Source organism: Mesoplodon bidens (genome assembly GCF_964165515.1).
Source record: "Mesoplodon bidens genome assembly, chromosome: X".
Taxonomy (NCBI): Eukaryota; Metazoa; Chordata; class Mammalia; order Artiodactyla; family Ziphiidae; genus Mesoplodon; species Mesoplodon bidens.
The window spans coordinates 1,065,046-1,084,604 of record NC_138163.1 but is presented as its reverse complement, the minus strand read 5'-3'; the positions used below and the strand labels follow the sequence as shown (position 1 = coordinate 1,084,604).

The following is a 19,559-nucleotide window of genomic DNA, read 5'->3' as shown; positions in this document are numbered from 1 at the left end:
ACAATGGCCCTATTTCCAAATAAGTTCATGTTCACAAGTACAGGGGGGTTAGGACTTCAACACGTGAGTGGGGAGGCAGGTGGGGAAGACAATGCAACCCATAACCACGTCTATGCTAATCTTGTATTAGAATAGTTTGGTCTTTATGATTATTGTCCGTTTTGTTGTCTACACCTTATGTGGTCCAATTAAATCTTAATTGGATATGTACGAGTGTGTGCATATGAGCGTGTGCTTCAGCCTTGGCAGACTCCCTGCCGATGTGCCTGGATGGCTGGAGAGGTGAATTTATGCCACGTGAAGGCTCGTGCGCATTCACGTGTGGACAACACGTGGCTACCCCAGGTCTGGATCTGCACTGCCACAGCACTGCTGATGGAGCAAGTTTTAGCGCCGATGCAGGGAGCCAGCAGGTGCACCCAGCCTTCTCAGCCACGCTCTGGGTGCACATCTTTGGGGCCATCCAGTGGGATTCTGTGCAGCCTCGTGGGCACCCTGTCCCTCATCCCTTGCTGACGAGCACTCACACGAGGCTCTGGTTTCTGCAGTAACCAAGGCCTGTGGCTGATCAGTCACGGAACCTGCAGCAGAGGTGTCCCAGCAATGCCAGCGGGATGACATGGCAGCTCGTACCCCTCCCATCCTGCCCACCTTTCCTCTTCAGCGTATGCCCAGCCAGCACCTCGGAGCGGGGCAGGGATGGCCAGCCCCGTCTTCGGAAGGCACCCACTCGGCCCTCTGAGGGATGGGTGGGCAGGTGAGGGGCAGTGGGATAGAAGGCTGGGGGGCTCTCTGACGGTGCCTGCAGGCTGTGGGGTACACCTGAGCACACAGAAGGAATCGAGGCAGTCATCCAAGCTCAGCCCCAGGAATTCACAGTTCTCGTTTGGAGGCTGTGCGACGCATATGCCAAAAGTGAAGGGCAATCCCGGCAGGGAGGAGGAGCCCGCCGCGTGCTCAGACGGCTGTGGGCCAGTGCGGGGGCACCAGGATGTGGGCAGGGGTCTCCCAGAGGCTGGCCAGGGCCCTGTGCTCTCTGTGCCCTAACGCAGTGCGGTGCCTGGAAGGTCCATGTGGGGTTACACAGCTGTCCTGACTCGACATCGTCCACTCAGGAGACGTCAGTGGAGTGCCTGCGGTGCCCAGGCCCGATGCCAGGCGAGTTGGAGCCCAGAGGCATCCTCAGTGTTACTGGGCTCGCCAGCTGCCAGGCACAGAAGGAGACAACAAACAGGGAAGCCCTGCAACGCATGAGGGCAGGCGGCTGACACCTGAGGGATGTGCTCCGAGTTGCATGCCTGAGCCAAGAGGCAGCTTGGGGTGGGTGCAGGTCGTGTGGGGGCAATGCCCCAGCGACAACACGCAGGGCCTGAGTGGCCCCCTCAATGTGCCCCACGCCACAGCCCATCAGGGACCCAGGCCGGCCCCTCCGCTGCGTCCCGAATCCTCTCCTTCCTGGTGCCCCGCACCCCCTCCCTGGCCTGATCACGACCAGATGCCCAGTGAGGCTGAGAGCCAGGAAGGGGGTGGGGGACGATGGGGGATAAGATGGGGGGGCGGGCCTGCCGCCACGTGCAATGCAATGAAAGTGCTGCCCCCGTGCCACCCGCAGGCGCAGCCACGTGGACCCCTCTGGGTGACGCCAGGGCAGGGGTCCCAGACAGCAGCCCTCTGGCCACACGGATGGATGGCAGGGTCGGAGGGACTCTCGCTCCGCTCCGCTCCCCGGGACAGAGGTGTCCGCAAGAAAGAGCCCGGCCACTGGCCATGGTGCTGCGGGCTGTGCAGCCAGGGGCCCAGGAGGGAGGGATGATGTGGGCTGGGGGGCACCCAGGATGGCCGGCGCCTGTGTCCCAGCCCCTCCCTCCGGGCCTGCTGCAGGCACTGAGCCACATCAGGCGGGAGCCTCCCTCGGCGGCAGGGCCGCCTGCTCACAGGGCAGCGCTTGGGAACCGAGGGGCCCGGACCGTCCGGCCCTGGGCCACGTGCCTCCCTCCCAGGCCCCTGGCTCCAAACCAAGATGGGACGCTTTGCCCAGCTTCTTCCAGGAGGGACAGAGCTGAGGCCCGGAAGTGGGGAGGAGCTGCCAGGGAAGGTTCCCCTGGGCCTGGCGTGGCAGGTGGAGGCCCGCTCACAGCGGGGAAGCGGGCGCCTGGCCCTCCCCATGCTGTGCACCGCCGCTGCCGCCGAGGGCGCCCAGCGCTTGCGGTCGGGGGCTGGTCCTTTTGCAGAGAAGGGCCCTCCCTGCGCGGTGGCCACCATCGTGCCCAGCGATCGTGTGCACAGACGTTCGGCAGGGAGGCCACCACCGCTCCCCGGTCTAGGGTTTGTGTCAGGACGCGGGCGTGCCGGGATTACCAGCGTCCCGTGGTCCGGGGGGGCTGAGGACGTTCCCAGGCCAGTCGGGAGGAAGTGCTCTCAGCGGCCCGGTGGCATCCACCTTCGTTCAGGGCCGGCCAGAGGGGTGACTCCAAAGCACAGCACGAGGACCAAAGCCCCGCGCTTTGAGGTCCACTGTGGCCGGGATGGAGATGGCCGGCAGTGACGCCTTCATCTCCCTGCCTCTCCCTTGGTTGCCGGCTTTGTTTCCCTGCTTCTTAATCAGGAGGGTCTGGCGATCCTGTTCAGTTGTCTAGCAATTCTAGCCAGGCTCTTGGATCTGTTTGCTCCTGGGGTCTAGACACATTACTGGAGCTCCATCCCAGAGCCAGGCTGGGTGGTAAGCATTGGACAGAGACACCAAGGCAACGTGGTCCCTGTCCTCCAAATGTTCTGTCAACCCAAAGAGATGGCTTCCCGTCCAAGAGCTGCAGTGGTCCAGGCCTGGGAGTACACAGCCCACCCGTGCCAGGTGGTCCCAGCGAAGGGAAGAAAGAGGGTGTGACCTCACCAGGCAGATGGTGGGCTGTGACAGTAAGTGGCGGTGGCATGGCAGGTGAAGACTTTAGGGGATGGCAGGGTGGCGGGAATGTATTTTGCATGTGAGCTGACATGAATTGGGAGTGGAGGCCGGCCATAGCAGACTGAAGAGTGGCCCCGAAAAATGTGTGCATGGGAGTCTCAGGGTGTGAGCTTATCTTGAATAAGGCAAATGGGCACGAGACAGCTGGTACATTCTGGCGACTGCCAGTATTGCGATGGGGCTGGAGGAGTGTCCTGGGAGAGAGGGGCTGGGAGGCGGCAGGAGCTGGTCACACAGGACCATGCGAGCTGGCTGAAGTGCTTGGACTTTGTCCTCAGGGTCACTCGGGGCCATCGAAGGGTGCTGAGAGGAGGCACGCCAATAGCCTCTGCTTTAGGACAATCACCACGTCGACCATGTGGGGGACGAGCGGAGGACTGAGCCCGGAGGCTGTGGACAGTGAAGAGGGGGCAGGGCCTGGCCAGGGACAGGAGGGAAACTCAGCAGAAACCAGCAATGCAAAGGGGTGGTGGAGAGAAAGGGGAATTGAGTGCCACCCCCAAGGCCAGGATTTGGACAGCTGAGGGGAGACAGTGAGTTTCCCTGTGGCACACAATGCATCTGAGGGGCCATGGGTCATCCAGGTGGCAGTGGAGACACTGACGTCACAGTCTTCACCCAGGAGAGGAGCTGAGGTCATCCGGGAGAACACACAGAGGGAGAAGAGGACCTCAGAGCCCGAGACAGACTTGAGGGAAATGGCCAGAGTGGTGGGAAGCAAACCGGGAGGGCAGAGAGGGGCGGGTTTCCAGGGTCTGAGGGAGAGCAAGACAAGAGGGCACCTGGGCCAGTGGCATCTGGAGCAGTGGCTGAGGGGATGGGACAGCGGGCTGACTTGGGAGGGAAGAGGACCCCACCTCTTCTAAGCCTGGACGCCAGGGGACCGGGACTACAACTGTTGGTGGCTTTGGCTCAGGAAGGGCAGGGAGTCCAGGGAGCTCTCACCTGACTGGCCTGAATGTGCTTGGTCACTTGGGTGGCAAAGGCACCCGCTGGGAGGGTGAGGCCTCAGCTGGGCTCCAGGAGACCGATGGAGCTTGGGACTGTCCACTGAGTATCGTGGGAAGGAAGGTAGCCAGGTGCAAGTAAGGGACTCGACAGGTGGAAAGCAGGGTACCAAGTGGAGAAGGGGCCGGGGTCACCAGAGAAGCACTGAGAAGCAGGGGTTCAAATGGGCCACTCAGACCCAGGGCCCCAGGAGTGGATCCAAAACCAGGGAGTGAGAGGTGGGATGGCTGAGAGGAAGAGCCTTGAAGGCCCTGGAGTTTGACAGGAAGGTGGACAAGTCACATCTAGAAGCCACCACCTTGTGAGGCAAGGTGATGCCAGGAGGCCTTGGGCTCCGGGAGTGGGTGTGGGAGAGCGCACAGGGGCGTCTCCGCTCTGAAGGCACAAAGCATCGTGGAAGGATTTTTTTTTTTTGACATTTTGTGTTATTTGCCACAGATTTTTTTTTAATTTAAGAAAGCATTTAGGGACTTCCTGGTGGCCCAGAGGTTAAGAATCCACCTGCCAATGCAGGGGACACGGGTTCGAGCCCTGGTCTGGGAAGATACCCCATGCCGCAGAGCAACTAAGCCCGTGAGCCACAGCTACTGAGCCTGTGCTCTAGAGCCCACAAGCCACAACTCCTGAGCCAACAAAGACCCAACACAGCCAAAAATAAATAAATAAAATAAAATAAATAAATTTTTAAAAGCATTTATTTATTCATTCATTCATTTTATTGAAGTATAGTTGATTTACTAGTTGTGTTAGCTTCATGTGTACAGCACAGTGATTCAGTTATATATATATTATTTTTCAGATTCTTTTCCCTTATAGGTTATTACAAAATATCATGGAAGGACTTTTTTTTTTTTTTTTTTGCTGCGTTGGGTCTTTGTTGCTGCACATGGGCTTTCTCTAGTTGTGGCGAGCGGGGGCTACTCTTCGTTGCGGTGCGCGGGCTTCTCATTGCAGTGGCTTCTCTTGTTGCGGAGCACGGGCCCTAGAGCGCAGGCTCAGTAGTTGTGGCTCGTGGGCTCAGTAGTTGTGGCTCACGGGCTTAGTTGCTCCGCGGCATGTGGGACCTTCCCGGACCAGGGCTTGAACCCATGTCCCCTGCATTGGCAGGTGGATTCTTAACCACTGCGCCACCAGGGAAGCCCCTATGGAAGGACTTTTGAGAGCTGTTCAGGGACTTGGGCAGAGGCAAGGCTGGTGCTGAAAGGACACAGTGATGGGAGCCGTGAGGCTAAGAAGGAGACAGCGTTCCGAGCACCCCATGTGCCCGTTCCTGAAGATAAAGACAGCTTCTGGACACTTGTCTCCCTCGTTGCCGTGGTGAATGGGGCCGTCACTGAGAGCCGGAGCACAGGACGTTTGCATCTGGGCCTTGTTGACTTCGTTCTGATGACTGGGAAGGCTTATAGACTTGGGGACTCCATCTTTGATCCCCCCTTTCTCCTCTGGGGCTGCAGAGAACAGGCAGCTCAGGTCCGGGGTGCCATGGGGAGGCCGAAGTCACGGTCACAGTCCCTGTGGCTCTGGCCAGGTCCCAGGAGCCAAGCCTTGTAGGTTGACACATTGGGCTGTGTGTTACCCTCATGTTCCCCGCCCATGCCAGCCCCAACAGACGTCCCCAAAGTGGAGGTGTAGTGAAGAGAGGCTGCCACTGCTAGAAAGCCAGCCTCAGGCCACTGCTCCAGGTTTGTAACAGCAGAGACAAATGGGACCCCAGAGTGACTCATACTGAGCCGTGACCCTCTGTGCACCCCCCGGCCCTGCCTCTTCTCTCCATGATAATGAAATGGCGCTGGCAGGGGGAGGGGGCACCCAGCTGGCAGGTACTGAGCACTAAGCACCTGCTAGGTACCGGGCGAGGCCCCACAGGAGAAGGGACCCGCCACAATACCCAGGCACATGGTGATGGAGGGAGACAGCTCTGGGGACCCCTGCAAGGAGCTCCTGACTCCCCACAGCCTCCGGCCAAGGGGCCCAGCGTCAAGTGCGGGTCTGTGGCTGTCCCCTTCCTACGTGCGGTGTCTCGGGGCGGAGACCAATCCCTCTGGCTCTGCTGCCACCGGGCCCTGGCCTTCCCCTCCCTCTTCTCCCCGTCTCTCTGCCTGGGGGTGCTCTCCTCTCTGTGGGAAGCAGGTACTGAGGGGTAATAGCTACTCTCTAAATTTAGAGGGGGAAAATCCCCACAGACTTGGCAGAAGTATCCTGCGCCTTCCTTGTGGAACGTCTCTCAAGCGTGAAAGTTGGGAGGGGGCGACGGGGTGGGTGCTGCATGGAGACAGCGTTGAGGCCAAGGAACACTGACGGAAGAGAAGTCCTCCCCTGGGCCGGGGCGAACCTGGGGCCACAGCCTGGGGCTCCACCCTGGACTGTGTGGACGGCTCCCCAGGGCCCCTCTGCAACTGGGAGCTTTGTCCTTCCTTGCTCTGGCTGGGTCGCTGGGCCCGCTCCTGCCGCCCCCAAACCTACAAGAAAGAGCGACCTGGACCCGAGCCCCGACAGCAGAGACAGTGCCCCCTCTGGAGGCTGGGGCCCGGCTGGGGTCCTCCGCCTCGTCTCTCTGTGCCTCGGTTTCCTCATACGGAAGGCTTGTGGCCCTTGTTCCTGGCACGGTGACCAGGAGCTACTGTTTTCATTATTTAAGTGTCCCTCGAGGGAGCCTTCCTGGCGAGCAAGGAGGGACGGCTCCACACTTTGTGATCTGTGAGCTGGAGACTTCGGCGACAGCAGGGCTTCAAAGGGCGGCAAGTTGGCTGTGTGACTTCACGTGGCGGGGCACCACCCGAGTCTCCCTGCCACCGGCCAAGTGGCTCTGTGAGCTGGCCTGAGCAGCATGCTCCTGAGGCCTGGGCCCTGGGGGCCCACCCACAGTGCCTGCTGTGCCTCGGCCGCCTGCCCTTGACGGTGGTTCCTGCATCCTGCAGCTTCGCCGCCGCCACCACGGGACCATGGGCGAGTCCCCGCCCTGGGCCTTGTCTCCCTCCTGCCTTCCCTTAGCCCAGTCACTGTCAGGGGCTGACTAGGGCTTCCGGGCCCAGAGCTGGGCCTGCAGAAGTGCTCCCAGACCAGGCCAGAGGGTGGAAAGCTCCTGCAGTGGGAGGAGAGGTGCAGAGAGGTGCTCAGTGGCCCTGACCCCAGAGTAGCAGTGACCCAGCCAGCCTGGTGTTAGGCCTTGGTCTGCGCGCCAGGAGCCAGCGGGGCCAAGGCTGGGCCTTGCAGTGTTGGGAAGAGGAGCGGGAAGCAAGGTGCTCAGTCTGTCATACAGGGAGGCGACCCCTGAGGATGGAGACGAGAAAAACCCTCAGCATCCCCAGAACCCCCTCCCCGCCCCCCAAAGACAACTGAACCAGGGCCAGGGAACCGGAGTGAGCCCCGCCTTGGCCTGGCCGCACTGCCTGTTTCATGCATTCCTTCCTGTGACGAGATGGCCTGCCTCAGGAGGCACACTCCTGGTGGGGGAACAGAGAGATGTGGCCAGGGAGCTGGGTGGGCCACTCACAGAGGCCTTCACTGGAGCGATCAGCTCCCAACCTCCTGGCCTATCCTTCCACCCGTGGAGGCTCCCCTCTCCTGGCCCCATTCAGCCCTCTCTCTCCTCCCCTTCCACCGCTCTCCCGCCTCTTCCCTCTCGCCTCCCTTTGCCTGTCCAGCCAATGGGCGTGGGTGTCTGGCTCTCTCCCGGTAAAAGGATTATATCATCTGTAATGTATATCCAGACACACGCGCGCTGCTTCTTGGGAGGACAAGGCAAGGAGAGGGAGCCCGCGCAGCTGGCCGGAGGGGGTTTATAACCAGGTTATTGAACCTGAACCTGAGCCCTCCCGGAATGGGGCTGTTAATGGCTCCCGAGGTCCCGGACCCTCGGAAATCAATCGCTGCTGCGCTACACAAGCTGCCTCTTGGCCCTGCCCCCTCCTCTCCCCTCAGCTTCCTCCTGGCCCCGCCTGGCTCTCACCCTCACCCTTTCACCTGGGCTGCAAGTGCGGATCTGAGAGCACCCACTGGGCCATTTGGTTTCAAATGTCCAGATGCGGTTCTGTCAGGGGCTGCTGCAGGCAGGTGGGGTGCTCCGGAACAGGGCCTAGAATGTGTTCCTGAAGGCATGGCAACTGGTAGCGAGATGCGTCTAAAAGATGCTGGCTAAAGCGCCTCTGATGGGGGAGGGGCAGAGCTGAGGCCTGTTACCCAGTGGTGGAGGGATGCCGGCAGCCTGGGGGGGTGTTGTCACGTGAGCACACGGACTCAGCGGCGGGTATTGCTCTCACGGGGGACCCAATGGTTGCCCAGAAATAACACCTCACGTGTGTGTGCACCCAAATGCCGGTGCCCAGGGGGAGCAGGGTCTCCATGCAAGGACCAGGTGGGATGCGCCTGTCCTCAAAGCTCCAGCTGCCTGGAAAGGGAGCCAGAATCGGACCGGAAAAAGCTGCACCTGCGCAGCTAGGGCCGCCTTCAGCCCAAGGCCCACAGTGACACACCCCTGGCAGGTTCGGAGCATGGCCCAGCTTTCTGCCCCTCCGCCTTGCGCAGGCAGCTCCTGCTGAGTGCCTGGCTGCCGGCGGAGGTTCTGGTGGGAGATGGGGCAGGGCCACAGAGGAGAGGGTGAGGGCTGGAGCTGGCCCGGCAGCCCACCCCGAGATTTCTGTTAGGAGCAGACAGGATCTGAGCACGTGGGCTTGGCCGCTTCGGAGACGGAGGCCCAGCTGCGTCTTCATAACAACCCCGATTCCAACACAGTTGGCCTCTCAGTCGAGTGCTCTTCGAGAAGATTCTCCATTTTATTCCTCAACAGGGAACAGGTCAGGCCTGGCTACCTAAGACAAGTCCCTGGGGACGAGGAGGGAGGCACCGTTTCCCGAGGCGGAGCAGACCTGTGCCTTGGGAGCTCCCAGGACTGGCCTGGCCATTTGTGTTAGTCTTCGTCTCTTCCAGAGCTGGGTGGGTCTTGTTGCCCAGAGAGCAGAGGCCCTGTGGGAGGGCTGGGGCAGGAGCTTTGCAGGGGTGGGGGGCAGCATCATTCAGTCCAAATGTTCCTCCTCCAGCCGTTCAGCCCTGAGTCACTAAAGCGCAGGATTGCGGGGGGGGGAGGGGGGCTGGTTAGTCAACCTTTCCAGATACTTCTCTGTGAGTCAGCTCACCGAGCCTTTGCAGGCAGCCAACTGAGTGCCCAGGGCCACGACACGGCTGTCGTATGTCTTCCCCAAATGGGAGGATCACCAGGGAAGCCAGCCCCATCTTTTTTGGTTTCCATGTATTTTCACGTTTTGACAGATAAAATGGTCCTATCGATAAACGGCACGGCTTTTGGCACATGTTGATTTCTTAGCAAAGGCCCCCTGACTTCAGGACAGCTGGCACCATGGAGGGTCACAGAAGCACGGCGTCGAGCGGCACGACCCACACACAGTTTCGTTTGCTCGCCCGTGTGGTGTCGTTTTGGCAGGTCAATTCCATGCTGGACGCTGGGGCCCTGATGCTGAAGAGGAGGTGAAAGGTCAGCCCAGCCCAGGGCACCTTAGGCCTGCCTGTCAGATGCACCTGCCAGCAGGTGCAGCCCAGAAAGGCCCAGGGGCTCAAGCAGGGGGAGGGTTGTAAGGGTGGGCATCTGCTGAGGCCGAAAGGGGGCAAAGGGCAGGGTGGGCATGCCAAGCTCCCACAACCTGGAGAGAAACTGCAGCAAAGATTAGGAGGGCCCTTGGAGATCATGAGGTCTGCCCCTTTCCCCAAATGTACAGATTAGGAAACAAAGCGGCCCCTCTCCTCTCTTTTCCAGGGGTGCTGACTCAGGGGAATTCAAGGCTGCTGCAGGCACTAGCCAGGCAGCCTGGCCTCCCTCGGCTGCCCCTTATCCGTGGGGCGGCTGGCATCCCGGCTCTGCCTGCCTTCTTCTCCATGTTCTCCCGGCCTTGAGCCGGCTCGGGCCCTGTCACTGCACTAGTGTGTGATCGCCAGGAAACCACTGCCTCGGTTTCCATACTTATAGCATGGGAACGGTCTCCTCCGACTCCCAGACTGGTATAAGGACCAAATGAGGTCCTGGTGGCCTTGGGTCCAGAGGAAAGCAAACCGGGCCTGGTGACAGCACCCCCTCCCAGCCCCACCCCCAATGTCCAGGCTCCACCCCTTCCAGGCACTGAAGCCCAAATGCTATGACCATTCGCCAGAATCCAATACATGAAAAAGGGAGAAGATAGTGCCAGGGGGACCGGTGGTTGGGGGCACTTGCAGTGCCGTCAGCTAGACCTTATGCCCTATCCCCTGTGGCAGCAGGAGGTGGCTCTGGGGGCCAAGCTGTGCCTGGTCCTCGATGGGTCCCTTCGCTTCTCTTGAGGGTAGCAGGGGTGCCAGCAGAGACTCTTCGGTACAACCATCTCCCAGCCCAGGCCCTACCTAGGTCAGGGCCCCCCACCCCACTCCGGCACCCCAAGCTCGGAGACCCCAGGCAGCGGGGCCGTTGGGGGCCGGAGGCTGCAGGGGACATCCCGGAGAGGGGCCACACTGGGCAGAGCGGGCAGAGACTTGCAGGTGGGAGGAAGGCGGGCGGGGGAGGTGGAAGGAGACGCCGGGCAGGCCGCGGCCCCTCCCCGCTCCCTCCCTGCGCGCCGCCGGCGACATTGCCCCTCCTGGGCAGGGGGCGGAGAAGACGGCGACGGGAGAGGAGGAGGCGGCGGCGGAGGCGGGATTTGGAGTTTCCCTCCGCAGCGGCGGTGGCGGCGGCGGCCCCTCGGCTCCAAGCGAGGCCGCCGCCCGAGGCTCCGGTGGCGCTCGGCGGCAGAGGCTGTGGCGCTTCCCGCCGCCCGGGCTTCGGAAACTTCCCGGCCGCGACGCGCGGAGCCGGCGCAGGAAGCCGAGCGGAACGGAGGTGAGCGGAGGTGAGCGGAGCACGCGGCGCCCGGGCACCCACCCCACCCCCACCCTGCCTGGCCGCCCCCCGACGTGCGCTCCTCCACCCTGCACCCCCAAAGTCTTGCCAGAGCGCACCCCACAGGGCCAACGCACGCGCCCCTGGGAGACCCACTCAGTGCTACCACCGCACACCCCCCGCATCCCGCCCGTGCACCTCCCGTGTCCATGGCCACGCACACCCCCTGACACACGCGCGTGCACAAACCATGCACCGCGGACCCAGGTCCCTGCAGTGCACACACCAGCAGCCGCTAAGTCACCATCCACTACTGTCCCCAACTCAGGCCAGCACCCATCCCAGACGCTGCCACGCCTCAGTACACACCCAGGCGCGCGAGCGCGCGCGCGTTCACACACACACACACACATACACACACGCCAAATACATCCCTGCGATGTCTGCACTAACATAGCTCTCCTCACCGTGCCCCACCATCTCCAACTCCCCATATGCTCATTACAGACACCCCACCCACGTTCCCAGCCCAGAGACACTGCAGTCCGCCCAGCCCTGAACAAACCCCAACACTAACCCCCACCCCAGAGGCCGACCCTCCCCACTCCCTGAAGCCAGGCCCGCTCCCCAGGCACACACCTCTAGCATCCCCAGCACGCACTCCCATACACCCCAACATGTATGCACACCTGCTGGATTCATGCTCTCCAGCACCCTGCCCCGCCCCCACCGCAAATAGCCCTCAACATCCCCCAGCACATCCCCAGTCCCTCCCACCACCACCCCCCAACACCTGGCACGCGGGCTCTAGAGGCTGCAGCATTTGGTGGCATCTCTGCCAGGCGCCTCTGGCTCGCCTTCGCAGCAGCAGCTCACCATCCTGAGACCCCCCAGGTGCCTCCCTAAACAGACCTTGAGGCTCCCCAGCGACTGGCTTGGCCTCTTCCCTAAGAGATAAGGAAGGCACTTGGGGTGCAAGGTACCGTACTTAGATGGGGGGAGGGGGGCGGGGAAGAGGAAGGGAGAGGCAGGCACTGAAATGGAGGCGGCCCAGCTGGGACCAAAGGGGCCCCAGTTGCTGGCACGCACGTAGTAGGTGGGTTTCCTGGGGGCATGAGTCGGAGTGCCGCGTGTGCCCGTCTGCCTGTGCGGTGGGGGGAGGGCCGTGTGCGCACGTGTGCTCATGCGTGTCTGGTGGGGGCGAGTGTGTGACCCGCTGAGGAAAAAAGCAGGAGAGGTCCCCTCCTGGGCTCCCTCACGCAACAATTGGTTTCATTCATTCATGCCTTCTTTTGTTAACGAGCATTTCTTCCGTGAGCGCCGTGTGCCAGGCCCTTCACTGGGGGCTGGGGCCAGCTTGGGGCCGGGCACACACCCGCTCCTGCCTTGAAGGAACTCCCAGTCCCGCGAGGAGACCGACCGGGAAAAGCAGAAAGCCATCCCCAGCGGAAAGTGGATTTGGTGGAAAAGACAGTGGATTTGGCAGGAACGCTGTCGCTGGGAGTTCTGCTCCTGGCCATGTGACCCGGCCGCGACAGCCGAAATTCTGCCACTCGGCCCGGCGGGAACCGTGTGTTTCGGGGAGGCGGGGGGGGGGGAGGGGGGATGGAGGGGGAGGCGGGGCGCCGCTCTCGGGAGGCTCCAGGGACCAGAAGGCGCACGCGGCGCGCGCGAGGCCTACGGGCAGCAGCGTTTCCGCGGCCTCCGAGGGGCACTGGCTGGGCCGGACGGGGGCCGGAGGCGCCCGGCGGGAGCTGGGCGATGGGCGCAGCGTCCACCCTACGGGAAACGCGCGGCCTGACTCCGCCCGCCGGAGGGGGCCTGCCGAGGCCCCGGCGCGCGGCGCTGCCTCCCCCTGCCCGGCGCGCCCGGGGAGAGGGTGCGGGGCGGGGCCGGCGCTGCGGGGGCCCGAGCGCGGGCGGGCCGGGCGAGGGTCGGGGGAGGGGGGCTTGGCTGCTTTCAGCCCTGCAGTGCGGAGGTGGCAACAGGTTCCAGTCTGTCCTGCTGCTGGCGCCGGGCAGCGAGCGCTCACTTTCGAGATTGAATCCCCCTCCTGAGCGCTCTCTCCCGGTGGGAGGGCTGGCCGGCAGGGGTCCGGAGCGAGGCGCAGGGGAGCCCTTCCTCAGGCGTTGCGAGGCGCAGGCCCCGCAGAACCCCAGCCCGGGGGCGGGGGCTAGGGTTTCTTGGAGCCTAGCTTCCTCTCCACTCACCCTTGCAGAAGTTGCCTCCCTTCTCATCCTCAGCTTCCCAGCCCGGCTCCGGTCACCTCCCCCAGGGAGCCCTCTCCAGAAAGCAGGGCTAGGCACCTCAGGAACTCCTACCTCCAACGGGGTTGGCGACCGTCTCCCCAACCACGCTGAGCCCTCAGGACAGGGCGGGTGGGGACACGTATCTCTCCACCTCCCTGTCGGGTGCTGCCACCCCCACTGCCCACGACTCTGCCAAGCCAGACACCCCAGGCTGGCACGTTGCAGAACCCCTTGGTACCTTCAACCCCTGCCCACCCCAGACTCCTGCCCACAGCTGCGGCAGGCCTGGAGGGAGCCCCCAGGCTTGGGGCCCATGGGCAGGGGGCAGCCAACCTCTGTCTCTGGGAGCTAGGTTGTGAGGGAAAGGAAGTGCCCCCCACTCCTCTCCGGCCCAGCTGGCAACCTCGGGGAACTGAGCCCTGGAGCACAGAAGAGGGAAACAGAAACCTTGCGCCGGGTGGGGGGGAGGATGGCTGAAGAAGGAACAGAATCAGGACAGACTGCAGAGGAGGAGGCCGGGACTAGGGGCAAGGGGACCCAGCCCAGCTGCCTGAGGCCCCTGGATGCATGTGGTGGGGCTCAGCCCAGAGACCTAGACATGTCCCAGGCTGGTGGCCCGCTGGGCCCGGAAGGGAGGGAGGGAAGGAGGGAGGGAGGAAGGGGGCAACTGGAGGCCCCTTCGAGGCAACCTGGCTCTCTGTAAGCTGCCCTCTCCCCAGCATTACCTCCCAAGTTTTCTCATCTTACTTTGTGGTCCGTGAGAGGAGTCTTTGGCAGCCACACTGGACTGAACCGTCCTAAACAGTGGCCCTCCGGTGGCTTTGCACGCTTCACTCCTTAGTTACCTGTCTTGTGGTGCCCATGCTGTGTGCATAGCTCTGCCTTCTTTTACTTAGTTCCTTGGGGTAGATTCCCAAAAGTGGCCAGAGGGTGTGGTGGTCTTCTCAGCTCTGGATGCATATTACCAAGTTAATTTCCAAAAGGGCCATCCCAACAGAGAACCCTCTAGCAACCAGCAATAGAGCAGCAGGCCAGTTTCACAGCCCTGGGAGCTCTCATTTTGAGAACATTTTACTAATGTGACAGGTGGGAAGTGTTACCTTGTTTTCTGTCGTTGTTACCTTGTTTTTTTAAATTTACTTTCCTTCCATGCCTGAGGTTGAACCTTCCCCCAAGCGCCTTGGACCGGTTGCATTTCCTCCTTCATGCAGTCTTTTCTGGTTCCTTGCCCATTTATCTATAGGAGTCTTAACCTTTTGATTAAGCTGTATGAGCTTTATCTTATCTGCTGTACATTTTCCTTCAACTCTGCTATTTGGTTTAGATGGGCTCTAAGCAGAGAAGGGACACAGACCAGACTTTTCAGAAACCTCCCCCACCTCGTTTCATTGTCTCAGCACTTATCACACCTGGTATTATCTTGTTCGGTCCCTCGGTTTATTACTGACCTGTCCTGCAGGCCTGGGAGTGCCGTGCAAGCAGCGGCCCGGTGTGTCCTGCCTGGTCACCATCCTGTGTCCATGGAAGGTATGGAGGACACCGTGGGCCTTTGCTGCAGGGCAGGGCTGAGGGGGGTTGAGGCAGACAGGCCTGGAGGTAGGGAGAGGCCTTTGGAAGCTATGATGGTGACCCAGGCCGGTGCAGGTGGTGGAGGGGAATGTCCAGATGTGAGAGACGTTTAAGTGGAAACGACTTGGCTCTTGACAAAACGAGGAGCCAGGTGTGGCTCCCAGGATCAATAATGTGGTAAGAGCAGAGCACCTCACTTCAGGGCTGAGAGCACAGAGCTCCCGGGGCCTTTGGCCTGGCCTGTACGAAGGAAGCCATTGTGGTGCCCAGAAGCTGCCCTCTGCCTGCCCAGCCCTCCAGCTAGCCTTGGGCAGAGTTCTGGCCAGAAGGCAGCAGCGGGTTTCTGGTTCTGCTTCCCCCTCCCCTCCACGATTTCACCGGCATCCCATAGTAGCCAAGGCGGTGGCTATGAGGGGCCTGTTATATAGATGGGGCCACTGAAGTCCAGTCAGGGGACGCGATGGTCACCCCAAATGAGTAAGGCTGGAGGCAGCCTCTGGGGCAGGGCCACTGGGCTCTTGTCCCCACCCCTCCCCCTGCCTCCAGGGGCCTGACTGGCGCCAGCCAGGGGAGCTGCAGCTGGTCCCCTGCTGGGCCCCTGACCTGCCCTTGGCCTCTGCCCTGGCCCAGTCCCGCTTCGGTGGAAGCCCCGGCTCAGCGCGCCACTTGCAGGGCCCACTCAACTGCTTTCGAGGGCACCCGTTGGCTCGCTGGCCCCCCTGAGCCCGCCTCCGCCGCCCCGCCCCTCCAAACGGCAACTCCACGTCCAAAGGCAGCAGCTTCCAAGGTGGAAGCTGGGTCTCACTGCCAGGAAGCCGCCGGTGCGCGGGCGGCAGTGGACTCGGCCTCCACGTGCGCGCCTGCTCCGCTGCCCCGCCCTCTTCCCGGTGGCCGGGCTCAGGGACTCCCTGCCCGCGGACGGCGCGCCTCGTCCCGCCGTGGCCGTGGCTGGGACGTCCGCGCGCGGCCGCTCGCCGCGGGATCACTCTCCAGGTCTCTCTCCTTTTGTTTTCTACGGGGGGAGGAGGGCAGCTCCGAGAGGTCCGGCCGGCCGAGGTCCAGCACCTCGGCACCACCGCTATTACCCGGGCCCGCCTGGCCATGGGGGAGATCTCGGCCTGGACCCCCTCTCACGCGCACACGCCCCCCAAGTCGGAGGCTCGAACGTGGGGAGTGACTGCGGGCAGGTAGAGTGAGAGACGGATGCAGAAAGGGGGTGTGGGGGGAGATGGCCGCGGCCTTGGGTCCCCAGGAGGGGCCAGGAAGGGACCCACGGCGGCTCTCGAAGGGGCCGTTGGACCCCCAGCCTTCCTCTTCTGGGGAACCTCTCACACTTCCCTTCCCGGGACGGGAAGCAACGCCGAGTGGCTGCCTGGGGCGTTTTTCTTGGGGCGCAAGGGGCGCCTTTCTGCATATCCTTACTGTAGGAGGGGTACGAGAAGAGAATCAGGCAGTAGAGGGGCGTCCCTGCGGGACCCTTGGCACCCGCCTTCAGGACCCGGGCCTGGCTTCCCGTCTTGGACCCCGGGCCCGCGCCCGTTGGCGGCCGGGCGTGAAGGACGCGGGCTCACGTCGCGCGCCTTCCCTCTCTCTGCAGCTCTCGGGGCCCGACGTGCCAGGAGCCGCGAGCCCATGGAGGGTCTGGGCCGCTCGTGCCTGTGGCTGCGCCGGGAGCTGTCGCCCCCGCGGCCGCGGCTGCTGCTCCTGGACTGCCGCAGCCGCGAGCTGTACGAGTCGGCGCGCATCGGCGGGGCGCTGAGCGTGGCCCTGCCCGCGCTGCTGCTGCGCCGCCTGCGGCGGGGGAGCCTGTCGGTGCGCGCGCTCCTGCCTGGGCCGCCGCTGCAGCCGCCCCCGCCCGCCCCGGTGCTCCTGTACGACCAGGGCGGGGGCCGGCACCGGCGCGGGGAGGCCGAGGCCGAGGCCGAGGAGTGGGAGGCCGAGTCGGTGCTGGGCACCCTGCTCCAGAAGCTGCGGGAGGAAGGCTACCTGGCCTACTACCTACAGGGTAGGTGCGGGTGGTGGCCCGCGGGCACCAGCCTGGGGAGGACCCCAGCCCAGGGAGGGCCGGGACCCACCTTCTGAGGACATTCATGATTCATTTGACCTTGGGCAAGGCTGTCCTCATTTTGTCTAAAGTGGAGGTGAGAGTCCCCTCCCCTGAGCATGACCTTGGGGAAGTCCTTCAGTCTTGGGAGCCCCAGTTTCTGTGTCTGGAAAATGCGGAGAATGTGCCCTGACCTGGCTCCCTGGATGCTCAAGAATGGAATACCCAGTTCGGGCTCCCAGCCCCCATCCCATCATATCACCCCCTCCCCCAGCTGCTCAGCCATGGGTGAAGGAGGCTGGAGCCACAAGAGGACAAATCCCGCTCAGCAAAGGGTCTGGAAGGGGGAGGGGAAGAGAGAGGGAGAGAAGCAGTGAAGGCAGGAGGAGGCAGAGACCTCCCCCGCTCCCCCGCCTGCCATGGTCATGGCAGGGCTTGGGGGTGGAGGGGAGATGGGCTGATACAGGCATGTTGGCTCCTTGCCAAGCCAAACACCCCCAGAGATCCAGGGTAGAGACAAGATTCCCATGAACCTATAGAGCCAGCTGTCCCCACCTCCCCATCCAGGAAGGTCATTGGCCTGTCGTCCCTTGCTCCATTCTGAATGCACAGGGACACAGAAATACATAAAATGTCAAATTTCCAGGCCCCCACCCCCATCCCCAGGGAAATAGTTGTTTGTAGATGGAGATGTTCACTTCTTGGGACTTTGGGACCATCCAGGTGGAATGCTGCACTCTCTCCCAGGCTGTCTGCCTCTTGGGGTCTACCTCATCCCTGAAGAGAGCACAGACATGGCTGTGACCTGGCCCCTGACCTCGGGGTGCTCCTGGTCGACCTGGATCGGGAGACACCCAGGCAGAGAACTCACATCTGAACCTTTCCTCTCTTTTAACTGATGGCCGCTGTCCTCCCCAAGGCTGGCAATACATCTAAACTCTGCTGAGTCCTCGTGCCTGCCTTGGCTTGGCCCTGGGGTGGGTGTAAGATCCTCTTTGGGTAGCTCTGCCCCAGCCTGGCGTCTTGCAGCTGCAGTGGGCACTTGCCGTTCGGAGGAACAGCCACCAGTGCTGAGCACACCACACGGGAGACCAGTATAGTTCAGACTGCTGGCTTTCGAGTTCCCTTTGGAGACGTCTGCCAGCCCCCTCAGGCATCGGGATTGTCCAGGGTCGGGGGTCCCTATCCCCAGCCAGGGCACTCGGCTACCCAGGAGACCAGATCAATGGGATCCTCCCCTTGTCTCCTCCCAGGTGGCTTCAGCAGATTCCAGGCCGAGTGCCCTCACCTATGTGAGACCAGCCTTGACAGCCGTGGGGGCCCAAGCACAGCCCCGGTGCCCAGCCCAGTGGTGGGGCTGGGCGGCCTGTGCCTGGGCTCCGACTGCTCCGACGCGGAATCCGAGCCCGACCGTGACTCCATGAGCTGTGGCCTGGATTCGGAGGGTGCCACGCCCCCCCCAGCGGGGCTGCTGCCGTCCTTCCCCGTCCAGATCCTGCCCAACCTCTACCTTGGCAGTGCCCGGGATTCGGCCAATGTGGAGAGCTTGGCCAAGCTGGGCATCCGCTACATCCTCAATGTCACCCCAAACCTGCCTAACCTATTTGAGAAGAACGGCGACTTTCACTACAAGCAGATCCCCATCTCGGACCACTGGAGCCAGAACTTGTCCCAGTTCTTTCCGGAGGCCATCACGTTCATTGGTGAGTCCGCTCTGCACTCCCCTCCCTCCCCAGCCCCGGGCCTGGCTGCTGGCCTCTCCCACGTCTTCCCTGTCCCTCACCTGGGCTCCTCCTCCAGGCTCAGCTGCCTCCCCAGAGCCCTGAGTCGGGATGGCCCTGCGGGGGCCGGGCACCACTGGAGCAGCTCCCCAGCTCGGAGGGCGAGCCGGGGACTGCCAGGGACCCCCCGGAAGGCACCACCCGCACCTCACGCGGGCCCCCCTCTGCCCCCACCTAGATGAGGCCTTGTCCCAGAACTGCGGGGTGCTCGTTCACTGCCTGGCGGGCGTCAGCCGCTCCGTCACCGTCACCGTGGCCTACCTCATGCAGAAGCTCCACCTCTCGCTCAACGACGCCTACGACCTGGTCAAGCGGAAGAAGTCCAACATCTCGCCCAATTTCAACTTCATGGGGCAGCTGCTGGACTTCGAGCGCAGCCTGCGGCTGGAGGAGCGGCGCGCCCGGGATGGGGGCAGCGGGGGGCAGGAGTCGGCCGCCTCCGACCCGCCCTCCTTCTTCACCACGCCCACCAGCGACGGCGTCTTTGAGCTGGACGCCACATAGGGCCCCGGGCCGCCCCCCAGCGGGTGCGCCCAGCCCAGCCACCCGCGAGCTGGGGAAGAGGCGGGAGGGGGCTCGGCCTGGGGGTGGAGGGGAGAGCACAATACCTCATGTGGAGCTGTGGGACGAGGCAGGAGCCGGGAGCCCCTCCAGGGTGGCGGTGGGGACAGACCTGTCCTACCCACTTGAAACATCCACGGGAATCCTATTAAACGTGCCTATGGGCCGGGCCTGGGGCCGCCGGCCTGACCCGCGCTGCTTGTGGGCGGAACCCCGCTCCAGAACCTGCCTCTTCTGCGACTGTTACTTTTTCCTTCGGGGGGGGGGGCGGGGGGGGCCGGGGATGGGGGTTCCCATCCCGAGACCCTTCCAGGTGGCTGCCGGGCCGTGTGCGCTCGGCCAGCTGGGCCGGGCGCCAAGCCCCGTGCGGCTTCCCCTTTCAGGAGGGCCGTGGGCCTGTTCTGGCCACCTCATCTGCCACAGGGACCTGCTCCCAGTCCCATCCCTCTTCCCAAATGGCTACTTACGGGGAGGGTTGCACCGCCGCCACCAGCATAATCACCCCCTGCTCCTCCGCAGAGGGCTTGGG

General features: G+C 62.9%; 1 protein-coding gene across 2 annotated transcripts; it reads left to right on the top strand.

Annotated features, from left to right (window-relative positions):
• The first annotated feature begins 10,589 nt into the window (after positions 1–10,589).
• DUSP9 (dual specificity phosphatase 9) lies at positions 10,590–19,018 on the top strand. 2 transcript variants are annotated; one of them, XM_081221822.1, is made up of 4 exons: positions 10,590–10,826; positions 16,242–16,649; positions 17,942–18,391; positions 18,648–19,018. In XM_081221822.1, the coding sequence occupies exons 2-4, from the start codon at positions 16,277–16,279 to the stop codon at positions 18,971–18,973; spliced, it is 1,149 nt and encodes a 382-aa protein (XP_081077948.1). In that variant the 5' UTR covers positions 10,590–10,826; positions 16,242–16,276; the 3' UTR covers positions 18,974–19,018. The 2 variants fall into 2 exon arrangements, with proteins under 2 accessions (XP_081077948.1, XP_081077947.1); XM_081221821.1 differs by having other exon boundaries at positions 10,798–10,836.
• The last annotated feature ends 541 nt before the right edge of the window (positions 19,019–19,559 follow it).